Raw genomic sequence first — 15,674 nt, 5'->3', positions numbered from 1 at the left:
CCACTCTGGAAGAGAAAAGGCATTTTCCTTTGGGTTGCTCATCCTTTGAGTTCTAAAACTTCTCTATTTTAACAACTTGGCCAAGGGAGAAAGCAAGCCCACACCCTCCTCAAACATTTGTCTCTTGTGGCTATGATTTTAAAGCGGAATTTCACCAGAAAGCAACAATCAGAAAATGAGTCTCTCTCTCGAGGAAACACAGTTCCTCCTCTCCTATCCAGTCATCTGGCCAGAGAAATCTGCTTTGCAGGAGGGGACCAACCCTGCAGAGGCCCCACAACATGAAATGAAGCAACGGCTCAGCTTGACTCTGACCCGCACAGAACTAAAAATAACTTAAATGGAGAGAGACTGGATATTCAGTAAAATCCACACGGCGCTGCCTTCCGCCCCACAATGGGAGGAAGTTGGTTCCTGTATCTTGTTTCGGTTTTCTCAGGACTCTCCCAGGTGGGAATAGGGCACAGAAGCCCTTTACGATGCTCTAGGGATCCGAAGGCCCTGGCCTCCCTCATGCACCCTCAGGATGATGAACAAGGGAGCCGGGCGGCGGAGCCGTGAGCCGTGGACGAGAACGAGCTGCACAAATACTCGTGATCACCACCCCGCCTCCCAGGCTGCTGCCTGGTGGGGGTGACAGAACGAGGAGATAATCGGGTTGTGACTGGGGAGTTGTGTGCGGTCTGGCCAATCTGTTATTTCATTTCTGCGTTTTTGAACAAGTGCCCAGAGGCAATGGCAGTGACTGCAGTTGGCTGGGAAGTAAATTACTGAATAAATTCTACTGCCAACAAGAGGCAATGGTTGCTTTTATTTTTTCCTTTTGGAGGAGCTGGCGGGGAGGGGGTTTGCAGGGGTCTTGGAGAGGGGAAGCGAGCCTCCGTGCATTTGAAATGTCGATAAGGCAGCTTAAAAAAAAATCTCTTTCTAAAACTTTTGATTTATCGTAGAAACTCTGAAATAGAATCTGACACTTTAAACTTTGAAATAGTGGTTTTTAATCTTCAGAAAATTTATATGGTGACTAAAGCTCCATGCTTTAGATATTCGTTTTTCTGTAGTTCAGTTATCTAGTCTCTGGGTGGGCCATTCTTAAAAAAAGAAGATAATCTAGCATCTGAAACACTTAACAGGTTAGAAGAATATATCATATACTGACGTGTATTCAAAAATAAAATGATCATCAAGACCCCCAAAGAAAAAACCTCATATCTGTTTCTATTCTTGTCTCAAAGATTACCCACAGCTTGAACAATGAGAGGGAGGGGAAGTAAATAATCTACTCAAAAAACGGTGGGCTTTTACCATGTTATGACTGTTATTTGGTACTAAATGGACTTGGACATTGTATGAAGAATGAATTACACATACAAGCTCTCCTCTAAGTTTTCATCCACACACCTTATTTCCAACTCCTCTCCCTCACCTACAGGTATTAACTTGGGGACCGACAACCTGCAGGACACTTTAAGAAGCTCAGGTGAGACTTCAGGAGAAATACAGGTAGCACTTACAAATGCACTGCCACATTTCACGAGCACCAGGCAGACTGGCCATGTCTCTTTCCAGGCCACATTGAACCTGTCACAGGACACTGAGTGTCTGCAACACGAAGGGATGCTCAGCTGAGACTTGCCTGGCAGGTGATTCGGAAGTAACCACAGAGCAGGTGTGCATTGCTTCCAAGGAGCCAGCCAGCAGCTGGGTGCCTGCCTGGTGACATCCCTGTCAAGAGCCCCGGTCTGAACCCAAGCCCTCCTAAAGTTGCTTATAATAAACCAAAAGCCGCAAGTACAGGCTGATGAATCTGAAAGGACCTTTCTGTGGAGATCTACCCTCAGGCCAAGCTTTGTCTTTTGCTTTGCCTTCAGATGGGAACACAGACTTCAGCTGTGTTGGGAGGGTTTCAAAGGGAAGGTATTTACATTTCAAGGTAAATCAAAGAAATCCCATCATAAATGAGACACAGGAAATCCTGTACTTTTGGAAATCACTCCGTCCCAGGAGATAAACAAATGTGATTTTTTTTAAATAGCTGACAATCTGAGTGCTTTATAGTGACCATTTTGTTATATCTTCATGACAACCTTATAACATGTTTGTACAGATGAGAAAACAGAGAGTTACTTAAACTAGCCAAGTTGACACGCCAGGAAATGGCAACGTTGGGATTCAGAGCCAGACCAGCTGCTTCCAGAGCCCAAGCTCCTCAAAGCACTTTAATATACAGCTTCAGAGTCCAAATATTTTATTTTCTGGACTCTGTGAACCATAGTGGTAAACATGCTTTGGAGGAAAATAACATTATAAGGTAGACCAAAATACGCATGAAAGACCAAAACATATATATATACACACACACACACTATACATTATATATAGTCTTTCCTCAGTTTCTTGAGCAACGTATGTTATATGTACGTAGAACGGAGCTGTTTTTTTTCTCTGTGCTACAAAGTGGAAGGGATTTGCTAAACATTAGAAATGATCTTTAAAGAATTTTCAGATATTTTCTTCTTATCAAGAAAAGCACTATTTTAAGCACTTGGAAAGCACTATTTACAAATGATTACAAATCAAATCAGTTTGGTGGGTTTCCTGAGCTGACTCCTGCAATGACTTCTTTTAAGAATTACTGTTAGTTTACCTGGAATAGCTTACTCAATGACAAACATTTAAGAGCACTCTATGAGCCAGGTTTATATGCTAGGTACTGAGGAACTACAACATAAAGATGAGTTTCTGCCCTCATGGACCTTACTAACTACTTAATAAATTAGGAATACAATATATCTACCAAGCAGTTACAATGTCCTCTTTTGAAATGTAATTCACAGTTTTTATTAAGTCAAACTGAGCCTTCTGTCAACAGCATAAATTCTCCTAAGTCTGATTTTTCAACCAGTCAGTTCTAAGTATCTCTAAGAAGTACAGAATTCATTCTAACAGGTGTCTGACAGCCTTTAACCACAACTGGCCCTGCAGTGTTGGGGAACCCCATGCCACCTGGTCACCAAGAGCCAGCTGGGCTCCCTCTGCAGCCTCACAGCCAGCCAATCACCAAATCCAGGGGATGTCAGCTTCTCAAAATCCATCATCTCTTTCTCTCCTCTTCATCCTTCCTAGTTTCGACCTTATCAAGTCTTGTCAAAACTTCAATAGATAGGTTTTTCTTTTCTTTAAATAGAAACAGTTTTCCTGGTTATAGCAGAAACATATTCTCAGTGTATAAGTTTTTTCAGACAACAGAGAAAGATAGAAGGAAAGAAAGATGCCATCCATCATTTTACCACCTAGAAATAACCACTATTAGGCTCCCCTTTTCTAGACTCATGGATCCTTTTTATTCCCCAAATTGGATCTTACTGTACCTGTTCTTTCGTGAATTTCTTTTTTCACTTACACAATGTGCTGCAGGTATCTTTCTGAGGGTAATAACCACAGCTCATCACTGCTTGTGAAAGCAGCACAATGCTTCAGCGCCTGGACTCACCCCTTCGGATGCAATGCCCATGGGTCTAGTCTGCCAGCATTGCTCTGTGGAACGAACTGCCCTTCCCACACCAGTCATGCAATTCTGTTTCATCTGGGTGGCTTGAGCTGGTGCCAGGCCTGACCCCTTGTCTCCCCACGCCTCCAAGGGTGGGCATATGATCCAGAGGACTCTACCTGACCAAGGCTCAGCTGAAAGATGGGTTTACCATCCAAGTTCCCCCATCACAGTTGCTGCATGATGAGTGCACTACATCCTTCCGCTACAGTCACTAAGCAGGCAAGGTAGATGTCGAGAGCTGCAAATGTCCTCTCTGTGCCCGTGTGAGGACAGCCTGCCTGAGAATGATGTCCACCCAGACACACGCGAAGCCGAGACAGGGAGAGAGTAAAGAGATCCCCAAGCCCTGAATCCAGCTCTGCCTGAAGCCGGTTTCAACAATTCCCCCTGACAAGAGCCAACAAACCCTTGTGGCCAAGCCAATCTGACAGGAGTCCTGTTTAATACACCCTACCACATTTCAGATGTCTGCAATTCTTGAGCGTCTAAATCAATGAATATCGAACATCACCGCACCCGCATAAACTCTGCAGTGGATTTCCGAGCAGACTCCACACCTGCAGCCTTGCCCCTTCATCCCGGGTCTCACCGCTCCCTAACCCCAATCCATCCTTTGTGTTGCTTGACAAGGTATTCTCTGAAACAAATATGTGACAATGGCAGTTTCCTGCTGAAAAGCTTCACTTCCTTCAGGGGGAAGCAGGGCCCAGCATACCTGTCATTCCAGGTCACCCTTCCATGGATACCTCTTCTTCATGACCTGCTTGGGGTTTTTAATGCCATATTTTCCCACCTTATCTCACAGTGGCATGTGTCTAGCACGTCTATCACTTCCTCCTGTCTTTAAGTCTCAGCTCTCATCACCTCCTAGTTGAAGGGTTCCCTGATTCCCTATGACTGAGATAAGTACCCTTCCTTTGTTCTCTTAGACCATGAAGAGTCCTTGTCACACATCACTACCTCCACTTATGACTATAGCTTCTTGAGGATTGAGCTCTGTTTTACGTGCCTCTGACTTTCCAGAGCCCAGAGCATAGTAGGAATTGAGAAAGTATTTTTGAAGGCATGACTAAGTCCATGATGAATGCTTCATTACCTAGCGTGACTGACTTTGTAGGCAGAGCTCCATTACTAGGCGGTAGAGGCCATAGCTGAACTACTTCGAGCATCATGTTCTTTGCACACAAGCTCCCAAACCAAAGCCCATTCTTCTGAGGATTCAGAGAATCCAGAGAGCTCACCACTGTATCCTGGAACCTAGCTCAGGCCTGGTATATTATAAGTGTTTTATAAATATTTATTAAATAGATTAATGAACATAATCTTTTTATCTAGGTCACAAAGTGCTGGGAAGAAAGGAAACAAATCAGTCATCTAAGCTTTTAAAATTCTAACATCACAAGTTTCTAAATATCATTTATTCAACATTCAGCACATTTACTGAGCACTTGGCTATGGCAACATCTTAGAAGTGAAGGATATACCAGTGAACAAGATAAGCATGGATGAAACTCCCCTCATTGAGCCTGTATTCAGTTGGGGAGAAAGAAAGTAAATAAGAAAGTAATTCAGTGATATACATAAAAAATAAACAAACACAACTGGTTTGGTGACCAACATTGAATTCTAGTTAATGATGTCACACTGAAACATCTAAGAGTTAACTTTTCTTTTATACATAAAAGAAAAAAAATTGGATTGATGAATGGGGAGAAGATAGACATATGGATTGATAGGTCATAGAACAAATAAAGCAAACTGTTAACTGTGGAGTCTAGGCTGTGGGCTTCTATTTTACATTTCTTTCACTTTTTTTAATATTTGAAAAATTTCATAACAAAACAGGGAAGAATACTGGCTGCTGTCATTCATGGCACTCACAATGTTGATGCTGATTCCAATGATGACAAAGCCAACATGATAGAAAAAAAATCTACTGAAAAATAAAGTTATCGGGACTTCCCTGGTGGTGCAGTGGTTAAGAATCTGCCTGCCAATGCAGGACACACGGGTTTGAGCCCTGGTTTGGGAAGATCCCACATGTGGCGGAGCAACTAAGCCCATGCCCCACAACTACTGAGCCTGTGCTCTAGAGGCCGTGAGCCACAACTACTGAGCCCATGTGCCACAACTACTGAAGCCTGCGTGCCTACAGCCCATGCTCTGCAACAACAGAAGCCACCACAATGAGAAGCCTGAGCAATGCAATGAAAAGAACCCCCTGCTCGCTGCAAATAGAGAAAGCCTGTGCGCAGCAACGAAGACCCAATGCAGCCAATAGATAAACAAATTTAAAAAAATCTCCATAAAAAAAGTTACCAATACATCACACAAGAAGTAATCTGATTTTAAATACTGTACATAGTGATGCTATGCTTCAAATTTCATCAAAACTGATTTTTTTTTTTTCTCCAAATGGTAGCAATGTTAGACTCTTTGAGAGACAGGAGGCTGGGATACAGGCTAGGGAAACTATCATGTACAGTGGAGTTGAAAAGATGAGCGTCTGAACTGTTGACAGAGGCACACCAGAGTAAATTTTTCCAGTGTCAAAAAGCAATTTAGGAGGGAATGGACCCCTCAGAATAACATCACTCCTGAAGGCTGAGACTCAGATTGAAGGAGCTGCAAGGCTGATCCTATTACTCACTGGTCTGCACAGAAGTAAAAGGCAAGAGTCCTACTGATCCAAGTTAAAGGCCAAAAAGGCTGTTTGAATCACGAATAGTTCCTTTGCTTGTCAGGCCCTAAAAATAAAGTCGTACACGGAAGCTATGGACCCTCAGCTGAAGCCAACATTTGTCATTTGCATGAAAGGCAACTAACTTGTTTCTAAAATTCCTGTTTTGTCAGGCAAGATTTTTGGTCTACAAGCCACTATTCCGATCTGATTACGCAAATAAACGTGGCCGCAAACCCCAAGTCCTCAGAGAAATTCAAAGAGTTACAGTGTCAATGATCACAACCACCAGTATTTGAACAACTCCTGGAAACCCAACCATGTGAACAAATTCTGTGGGAAGACAACGGAGAGGAACATGAGGTTACTGGCTTCAAGAAGATTCTGTACTCTTAGAGTTTTTTTTTAATTGAAGTGTAGTTGATTTACAATGTTGCATTAACTTCTGCTGTACAGCCAAGTGATTCAGTTTTATATATACATATACTTTTTAAAATTTTCTTTTCCATTATGGTTTATCACAGGATATTAAATATACTTCCCTGTGCTATACAGTGTAATCTTAGATTTGTACATTTCTTACCCTTTCCTACATGGTTGCATGGACTAAAAACAGAGCAGGCATTATGTTCAATTTAATTCAATCGATATGTACTTTCTGAATGTCTACTACGTGCCAGACCTTCTTCAAGGTGCTGGACTGTCAGCGATGAACAAAACAGACAAAACCCCTACTAATACTACCCTCAGATTCCAGGGGAGAAAACAAGAAAATAAACAAAAGTCTGTGAAGCATAAATGCTGAGTGGTAACATAGTTATAGAGAAAGAGCAAACAGCGAAGCGGCATTAGAAGCTGGGGGAGAAAGGAGCTGCATTTAAAAAGGGGGGAGGAGTTTCAGGATTAGTCTCATTAAAGTGACATTTGAGTTAAAGACCTGAAGGAGGGGATATGGAAGTCTTCCAGAAGATGGAACAACCAATGCAAAAGTCCTGGGGTAGGAGTGTGCCTGGCCCATCCAAAAAACAGTAAGGAGGCTAGAGAGTAGTGAACAAGAGGACACGTAGTAAGAGATGAGGCCAGGTGGGTAGCGGGGCCAGACCACTCCAGGTCTTGAGGCTACTCATCTTTTCCTACAGTGAGAGGCTATGTCATTGTGGGCACAGGTGTGTCATGATGTGACTTACATTTTCATTAACCCCATTCTGTGGCTGGGTCTGCTTGTTCTTTATTAATTCAACAAATATTTGTTACCAATGATGTTACAACTTCAGGGGCTGAGGACTCAGCAGTGATGATGCCCATGGAGATTACCAAGTGGGATCTGGGCTGGCACACAGGTGGGGTGGGGCATGGCTCAGGAATGCATGGCTCAGGGAGGGAAGGCTTTCTGGAGGACAGGACACCTCCCTGGAGGGTGAGCAGGGGGCTGAAGGGCAAGGGACAGGGCTTCCAGACAAAGGAACAGCACATGTAATGACCTGGGTGTCAGAGAGAACCTGGCAAAGTGGGAGACACCTAAAAGCTGAGAGAAGGAAGGACAACATCAAAGAGGCCAGATGGTATAACAAAAGGAAAGGGGTTGGAGGTGAAACGGGGAGGGGAGGGCTCTAACACCTCCAGAATCCCCAATCTGCTCCTCACTTGACTCTGCTGCAGCTCCCAAATTTCCACATGTGCCAAGAAACACTGGATATCCCGCAGCCCGGACTGTAATTACACAACACGAGCATCCAGAAGGCAAATTCTCAAAAGGACTAAAAAATTACTTAAGTAAAAATAAACCAATACAAACAGACTTTGCCTGGAAAGGAGGAGATGTTTCATGACAGTGATATGAACAGGGAAGTTGCTGAAGAGACTAATAAACGTTCCTGAAGCTCTTCAATGACAGAAGGTAAATATAAGTCAGAGATGCAGCTTGCCTGAAACCAGGAATGAGGAATCTGGTAACCTCTGCTATTGCTACTTTCAGCCACAGTTTCCAGGGCAAGAGACGAAAAAAACTCAATTAGATGATGTTTTACCACTGCTGATGTGTTCACATAAGCCCGAAGAAGCTGTGAGAGAGGGTTTCATGCAGATAATTAGAACTATCCAAATATGGGATAATTCAAGGTGCAAGACACCAACTTCAGGGTTTTATTTTCTCTTGCAAATGGTATAGACAGATGTCTTTTCTATTGATTTTTCTGTGTGAGCAGATTCCTTTCACTCCTTTACTGGGGTATAATGCACCTTGTTTAGGACTGAGAAAAATAAGAGAATATCTTCAGGAGTTTAGAAAAGCAGTATTAAAAGCAGATTAAAGGCTGTTGACTGAAATAATGCCCAAATATAGGGTCAAGTCCCTGGAAAGCCCAGGAAAAGCAACAACTAATTCTCAACAAGAATTAGCAAAAGTACCCCCAAATAAAATAGAAAGTCTACTTGATAGACTATATAAACAGCCTTGGAAACAATGGTTTTAAAAGTAGAACCTTGAAAATATTTTTTGATATATTAAGTGGAAAAAAAAGTAGATATAAAATTTTAGTATGTGTGTTATAACTATGCAAAAATATACCCCTGGAAAAAAAATACACCCCTGAAAAAGATACTAATGCTTACATTAGGATATAGAAGACTTTTTCCATGGGGAGGCTTTCCCTGTTTTTGTAATAGGGTTATTTTTTAAATTTGATTGGAAAGATGGAGGAAGTCATTTAAACAGAGACTTCAAGAGAAAAATAAAATTTGCTACCAGGGTGATATGAAGGCAGCAAAGGTGGTGAGGAATCATGGCGGCACCTTCAGACACCAGTAAGCTGCCTGGTGAGGCCCAGCCTAGGGGAGGAATGCGGTGGCGCAGAAAAGGCAGGGGGTCCGAGAGCTATGTTATGGGCTTTGCACCTTACCTCACGGGCAAAGGGAAGGCACTGCGGTCTTTGAGGAGGAATAGCCTGGTCCAAGCTGAGCTTTCTCAGCTGGCTCTGAGGCAGGAAGATGGTCTCAGCGCCCAGCTCAGAAGCCACGCTTGAGTATGAACAAGAGGTAAGAGCAGGAATGAGAGGCCTGCCCTGAGGGAGGAAGAACCACACTGCTCAGCTCAGCTTCCTGGAAAAAACCATCCCTCAAAGATCTAGTTAAATAGCCTTACTGCTGTCTGACCACTCGATTGGTCCCTATAGAAGCTGCTTAGGAAGGTGCTGGGAACAGTCTATGCTGACACACAAAAATGCCCAAATGCAAACAGAATACGTGGAGAGGATAGTTCTAGTGAAATTCTGAAATTTGGGGCAAAGCAGTAAAGAAAAGCCAGGCTTTTCAACTTGGTAGAAACTCTACCAACTTAGTAAAGAAATGAGTTAGAGGAGAAATACAAGCAGCCTTAAAGTGAGACGTGCTCTCTGAGTATTCAAGAGCATCAACCTGGCCAGGAGCATCTGTCTCACTTCCCTTCTCCTAAAGATGCTTCAGCAACGATGGGTGAGTTTTCCTCTTTCCTTATCCTCCTACTGGGACCTTTCTAACCAGCCTTCTCCATCCTCTCCCTGCACTCTACAACTGCCAGAACACTGGTAACCCATAATAAGACAGCTGGTGTGTATAAAAACAGATGATTGAACTTGGTATACCCCCCAAAAATAAAAAAAAAAAAAAAAAAAAAAAAAAAGACAGCTGGACTTGACGACTTGATTCTATGAGTACAATACTATTTCTGTGGTCTCCAAACTTTTCCGTGTGCATCCATCCCATCAGGAGAAAACAAACTAAGTACACCTGCAGTTTAAGTGCACACTATACATCACTTATGTAATGATTACTATCAGCCCATCTATTAAGCTCTAGTAAATCTATTTCATTTCTTAAAAATTGACAAGACATAGGCAAACTGTTGACACTTTCATTTTTCACTCAAAGGAATGGCCTTCCTCTTCAGGCCGTGAGAAGAGCCACACTTACCCAAAGGAAGAGGGAATGGAAGGAAGATTCCGTGGGAAAGACTGGGTTAGACTGGACCCCTTTGTCACGTGGAAAGAAGGGACTCTCCCTGAGGGATGCACCCAAATTCCCTGTGGACAGGCACTGGAAGTAGGGTGGGGAGTCGTTTTTTGCTACAAATTCTCCAGCCTGGGCATGTGTCAACAAGATAAACGTCCCAAACTGCTTCATTTCCCTATTTCCTCCATTTAAGACAGACTCAGCCAGGAGGAAGTTTTCCATCACCCTGTTACTGGATGGATTTTGCCACCATTGAGGGTCCCCGCCTTGCTCCACTCTCTCATTAGGAGTTATAAAATGCTGATTTTATAATTTTTCATTCCTTTTGCATTTATTAGCTCTGATTTCTTCATAATGAACAACGTTCTCTCATCAACTATTTGATTATCTTCAAATACAATTTGTCCTAGAAAGCCACAATCAAAGCTGGATTCTTCTCCTTTATTTTTCAGGGTAATGAAGTGGGTGTCCTAGAAACTTGCAAAGGTGATCGATTGAGTTTGTGGGTTTTTCTTGCTTGGAGTATCTGGAAGGAAGCTAAGAAAGATGCCTGGGGTGGAGTCAGAAGGACACAGGAGACAAAGCTGGGGTAGTCTGAGCATCAGAAAGAGTAATGACTGCAGTACACTGGAATCAAACCAACGGAAAATAATTCGTGAGTCCAGAATGATACTCCACTTAATATACCCTAGACATCTCCCTCCAGACAGTGGAGTCTTCCCTCAGCCCTTTCGCACAGTTACACACAGCTTCACTCTATCAATGGACCGTACTGTTCACTCAGTCCCCTATTAGGAACCTCTGGGTTATTGCCAGTCTTTTCCTAGTAAAAAACAGTGCCACAATAAATGCCCTTGTACACATGCCATGTCTGATCTTTGTTCACTTATCTTTGGGATGGATTCCTACATACAATCTTGTCAAAGGAAAGATGCCTAGGAAACTATGCTAGACGGTGACAAATCCCCTTGCACAGGGACTCCACCAGCCGGGCTGCATTCCCACTGCTTTCCTTGAGTCTCACCATACGAAGAGCTGCGTTAGAAACTCTCAGATATTTGCCAGTCTGATATGTGCGACATGGGATCTTGGTGCAGTTTTAAAATGCATTTCTCTTATCATGAGTGACGTTAACATGTTTTCATACACTGGGGGGCGATACAATTCTTTTTTCTCCAAACTGCTTTTGCCCATTTCCTAATGGATTGCGGAATGTTTTCTTCTCAACTTTTAGAAGCTCTTTATGTATTAGTGATATTAATCTTCTGTAACAGAATTTGCTATGGTGTTATTTTTTGGTATTTTTGATTTTGCCACACAGGTTTGTTTGTTTTCTTTTAGGCAGTCAAATGTATCAGTTTTGCCCCCTGATTCCTGCTGAATTCTGAGTTAAGAAACTATCCCCTTCCCAGGTTAATAAGAATTAATCTATTTTTCCATCTTTAGTTATATATTAAGCAGTGAATTGATTTCAATTCAATCAAGCAACACTACTGAAATTCCCCATTTATGGAGAACAAAATAAGTTTTTTTTGGACTCTGAATTCTAAATGAGTACTTCTTTCTGGAAAGCCTCCTATTTCTACATCCCAGATATAGGGAAATACCATCCCATAGAGGGCATAGACATACCATGTTGTTTAAGTTTGGGGCATTTTGGGCACAGCTAACATTTTACGTACATGAAGTAACACACAAGTCACCTTTTAGGTTATTTTGTGTCACCTCATCCCAGCCTCTCAAATGTACACAGCAATGTCGATCCAAAGGTAACTCTAGCCACATCTCACCATGCTGCCAGCCACCCGTCAGCCACCGCGCCCTATAGTAGTCAGTCCCTGAAACTGTGCCCCAGGGACAGGCTACGACAGGATGACAGAGCTCCAGGAATGGTAATAATAAGGTTTACGACGCATACAGAACACTCTCACATACCTCTTTGAGCTAAAATAAAGATTTAAACATGAGAAGATTTTTAAAATCACTTTCCCTTCTTAATCCTTCCTTCCTACTCATACTTCACATCCAAGGATTAGTCCAATGTGTTCTCTGTTGAGTTTAGTGAACCCGACAAAAGGTTACCTTCAGGTCTCTGCATGTGAGAGGGAGGGGCCAGCACACCAGGAAAAGGCACACCAGGGGGCCTCGGGTCTTAACAAAGCAAACAGATTCGCATCTCAGATAGTAATTCTAGGATGGAAATCTCTGGATTAAAATTATTCCAATAATTTAGGAAAATGGAAATCTGCACTCTTGAGTGTCTAAATGAATTGTTTAACTCAGGGAACGTTTCATTTCCAGAACAGGAATTCACCTCATCAAGGGGAATCACCAAGAACCATGGACTTAAACAAAAAATTCATTTTTGGCATGAATACTATTGGATTTGGTATTTGGCTTCACAGTGCTCAGCTAACTATAAATGAAATGAAGCCACAGGTAGGAGGACTGATGGCAGCAGCAAGAAATGGTGAATGTGTGAAAGGAACAAAGAACAGAAAAATGCTGAGAAGCTACAGCTGGAGCCAGTTAGTTCACCATCTTTTAGCCTGCCCATTACATCACTGTGCAAAATAATCACTACTATTGGCAACAATGACACCACGTGAGCAAGAGAGGGTGAGATTTCATCCTGGACCCAAGGTTTAAGAAGCCAGTAAGGTATGAAACAGTTTTAAATTGTTCCATTTTGAAAAAGGCTGACTTTTTTTCTTTACAAAGTTTGATGCTTAAATAATGAAGGTTTAATTATTTGGAAAATGTATGGACATGGAAGACCTTATTCCTCATGAATCATCAAGTGGACCCCAAACAGTGTCTGTGTGGCATGAAGTGTGTTTAGTGCCTGCCAATTAAAGTCCACCAAAAGTCCCTTCTCAGATGGTTCCCAGAGATACTTCATATTGAACATTTTTCTCCAGAACATTTCTAAGGCTTTTCATAAAATGTTCCCATAGACTTTCAACTCCAATTAAAAAAAATGTAGTTACTCCCAAGAAAAAGGTTTCACAGCATTCATGTCTACAGCTAAGAGCTAGGAATTGCAACCAGAAGGACACGGAGACCTCATTTCTTTTCCTGTTTGTCTTTGGCGGCATTATGAAAAGCAGAGGTGAGACACGACTACTCACGGAACATGGTGTAAAACTGCTGTGGGTTCAGATTCCACTTGCCCCAGGGGGTCTTGTGGCCTTTCAACTGGGCATAGTTGGCATGGTTGAACTCTGGCTCTGTGCCGAATGAGTCCAGGACTCGGAGCATACACCTGAAAGACAAAAGTCGCCGTGGGTAAAACTCCACCCCGACCCCAAAGTCAAAAAACCAAAAGCTCTGCCCCCACCCTCAGGGACCACCGAAGATGGACAAATCCTTTAAATTAAAAATGCCACTGGGCAGGAACTGAGAGGTTTTACACTAGCTTGTCTACCAGACATGCCCATGTGTGACTTTCAAGCCGGAGCCACCACACAGCTCATACGATCTGCTTCAGACAGTTGACTAAGCACAGAAGATGCTCAAATACCAGCGAAATAAAAAGTTCCCAAAAGCTGGAACTGCAGGCTGCCGTGGTCACTGCTGTACCCCTAGCCAGGGCTGAGCATACAGTGGTGCCTAATGAACAACTGTGGAAGAGATAAAGAAGCACCATTTTTAGAGGTTACTATGATCTGAATGCTTATGTCCCCCAAATTCATATGCTGGAATCCTAAGGAGATGGTATTAGTAGATGGGGCCTTTGGGAGGCGATAAGGTCATGACAGTGGAGCCCTCATATATCTCCCTAGGCCCTTCCACAGTACGAAGATACAATGCGAAGTCTGCGACCTCACCTGACCATGCTGGCATCCTGATCTCAGACTTTCAGCCTCCCAAAATGTGAGCAATACATTTCTGCTGTTTATAAACCACCCAGGCTGTGATGATTTGGTACAGCAGCCCGGGCAGACTGAGATGGAGGTCTTACTCTGCTTAGAGCACATGGCATGCCCTATCTCCTTCAACAGTTATTCAAGATGTTCATTAATTGACTAGAGCACGTGATTTTAGATAAAGCTTAGAATCTCACTTAGTAGGCAGTGATGATTTTTATGTATGTGTTTTCTCTTAGAGCTTGAAAAGAAGTGAAACTGGGCATAGTTTCACTTGGTTATTCCACCAAAGTGAATACTGTTTTCTCCTAGAGCTCGAAAAGAAGTGAAACTGAAGATGTTTCACTTGGTTATTCCACCAAAGCCTTAGAACAGCATCAACCAAACGTGGTCTAGTGCCTGTTTTTGTATGGCCTCCCAGCTAAGAATGATCTTTACATTTTTAAATGGTTTAAAAAAAAAAGGGAGAATATTTTGTGATGTGAAAATTATATGGAATTCAACTTTCAGTGTTCAAAAATAAAGTTTTATTTGAACTAGCCAAACCTGGTTGTCTCTGTATGTCTATGGCTGATTTCAGACAGTAACAGTAGAGTCTGGTAGCTGTAGCAGAGCCCACATGGCCAAGCAAAGCCTAAAATATTCACTATCCGGCTCTTTACAGAAAAAGCCTTCTGACCATTGCTGTGGAGTACATAAGGCATGACCAATCAGAAGAAAGGAATCAATACTAAAACAGAATTTATTGATTTTGGTTATATTTATTTCATCACTGGTTCTCAAAACACTGATGTAAATTTAACTCACGACTGGCCAATGGACACAGCACTGTTTTCTGTTGTTATGCATCCACATTAATTCTGAACAGCTCTTTATGGACCAATAAACATAAAAGTAAATAAAGATTAGAGCCCACATTTTAGAATCAGATGATGGCAATGACTTTTCAGCACTTGATTCAGTTTCTTTCTTCCTTTTCCCACTAGTAAGAAGTTCATCTTCCAATTATCTTTACGTCCATGCACAATGAAGAAAAAAAGAATGCAAACACCAGATTGGATTTTTCAGGAAGAGCAATAGTAAATTGTCATTTTAGTGTGCTAATTTTCACATCAGAGATCAGCACTATTTCTCTAGACAAGGAAGAAAACAAAAAGAGGAGACAAAGTAGGAGGGTGGGCCATGACCACAAAGTGAAATACAAGCTGACCACAGAAACAGTGTCCTTCTTCTGGATTCCCATGGGGCTCTCAAAGAACATGCAATCATCATAGTGACAATATATACACGTATGTATAACTGAACCACTGTGCTGTACACCGGAAACTAACACAACACTGTAACTCAACTATAGTCCAATAAAAAAAAAAAAAAGCAGCAAAGAAAACAGCTGGGATGATGGTGGCAGCTCTGCAAAGGTGACTATAGGAGGAGGGTGGAGGGGATGGAGGGACACACACTAACAGCTGGGGCTGGGGAGGGTTCAGCGTCCTCAAGAGGAACAGAGCTGGGAGTCAAAGGGGACAGCACCCTGAGCAGGCACAGGAAGGACCCGCCCTCGTCACAGGAACCTTTGCCCTGAAGGCTT

The 15,674-nt window shown here is 42.5% G+C and overlaps 1 protein-coding gene across 9 annotated transcripts in view; it reads right to left on the bottom strand.

Moving 5' to 3' along the window:
* The window catches only part of MGAT5 (alpha-1,6-mannosylglycoprotein 6-beta-N-acetylglucosaminyltransferase), a 355,963-nt gene that overhangs the window by 105,028 nt on the left and 235,261 nt on the right, over nucleotides 1–15,674 (bottom strand). For all 9 annotated transcript variants that reach the window (XM_057745771.1, XM_057745767.1, XM_057745768.1 and 6 more), the window contains one exon: nucleotides 13,349–13,482. In XM_057745771.1, the coding sequence (XP_057601754.1) occupies nucleotides 13,349–13,482 (134 nt within the window). The remainder of the gene's footprint in view (nucleotides 1–13,348; nucleotides 13,483–15,674) is intronic.

The sequence above is a fragment of the Hippopotamus amphibius genome, chromosome 8, assembly GCF_030028045.1.
Source record: "Hippopotamus amphibius kiboko isolate mHipAmp2 chromosome 8, mHipAmp2.hap2, whole genome shotgun sequence".
NCBI classification, from domain to species: Eukaryota; Metazoa; Chordata; class Mammalia; order Artiodactyla; family Hippopotamidae; genus Hippopotamus; species Hippopotamus amphibius.
Note: the sequence above shows the minus strand (reverse complement) of the source record. Positions and strands in the feature narration are given on the sequence as shown.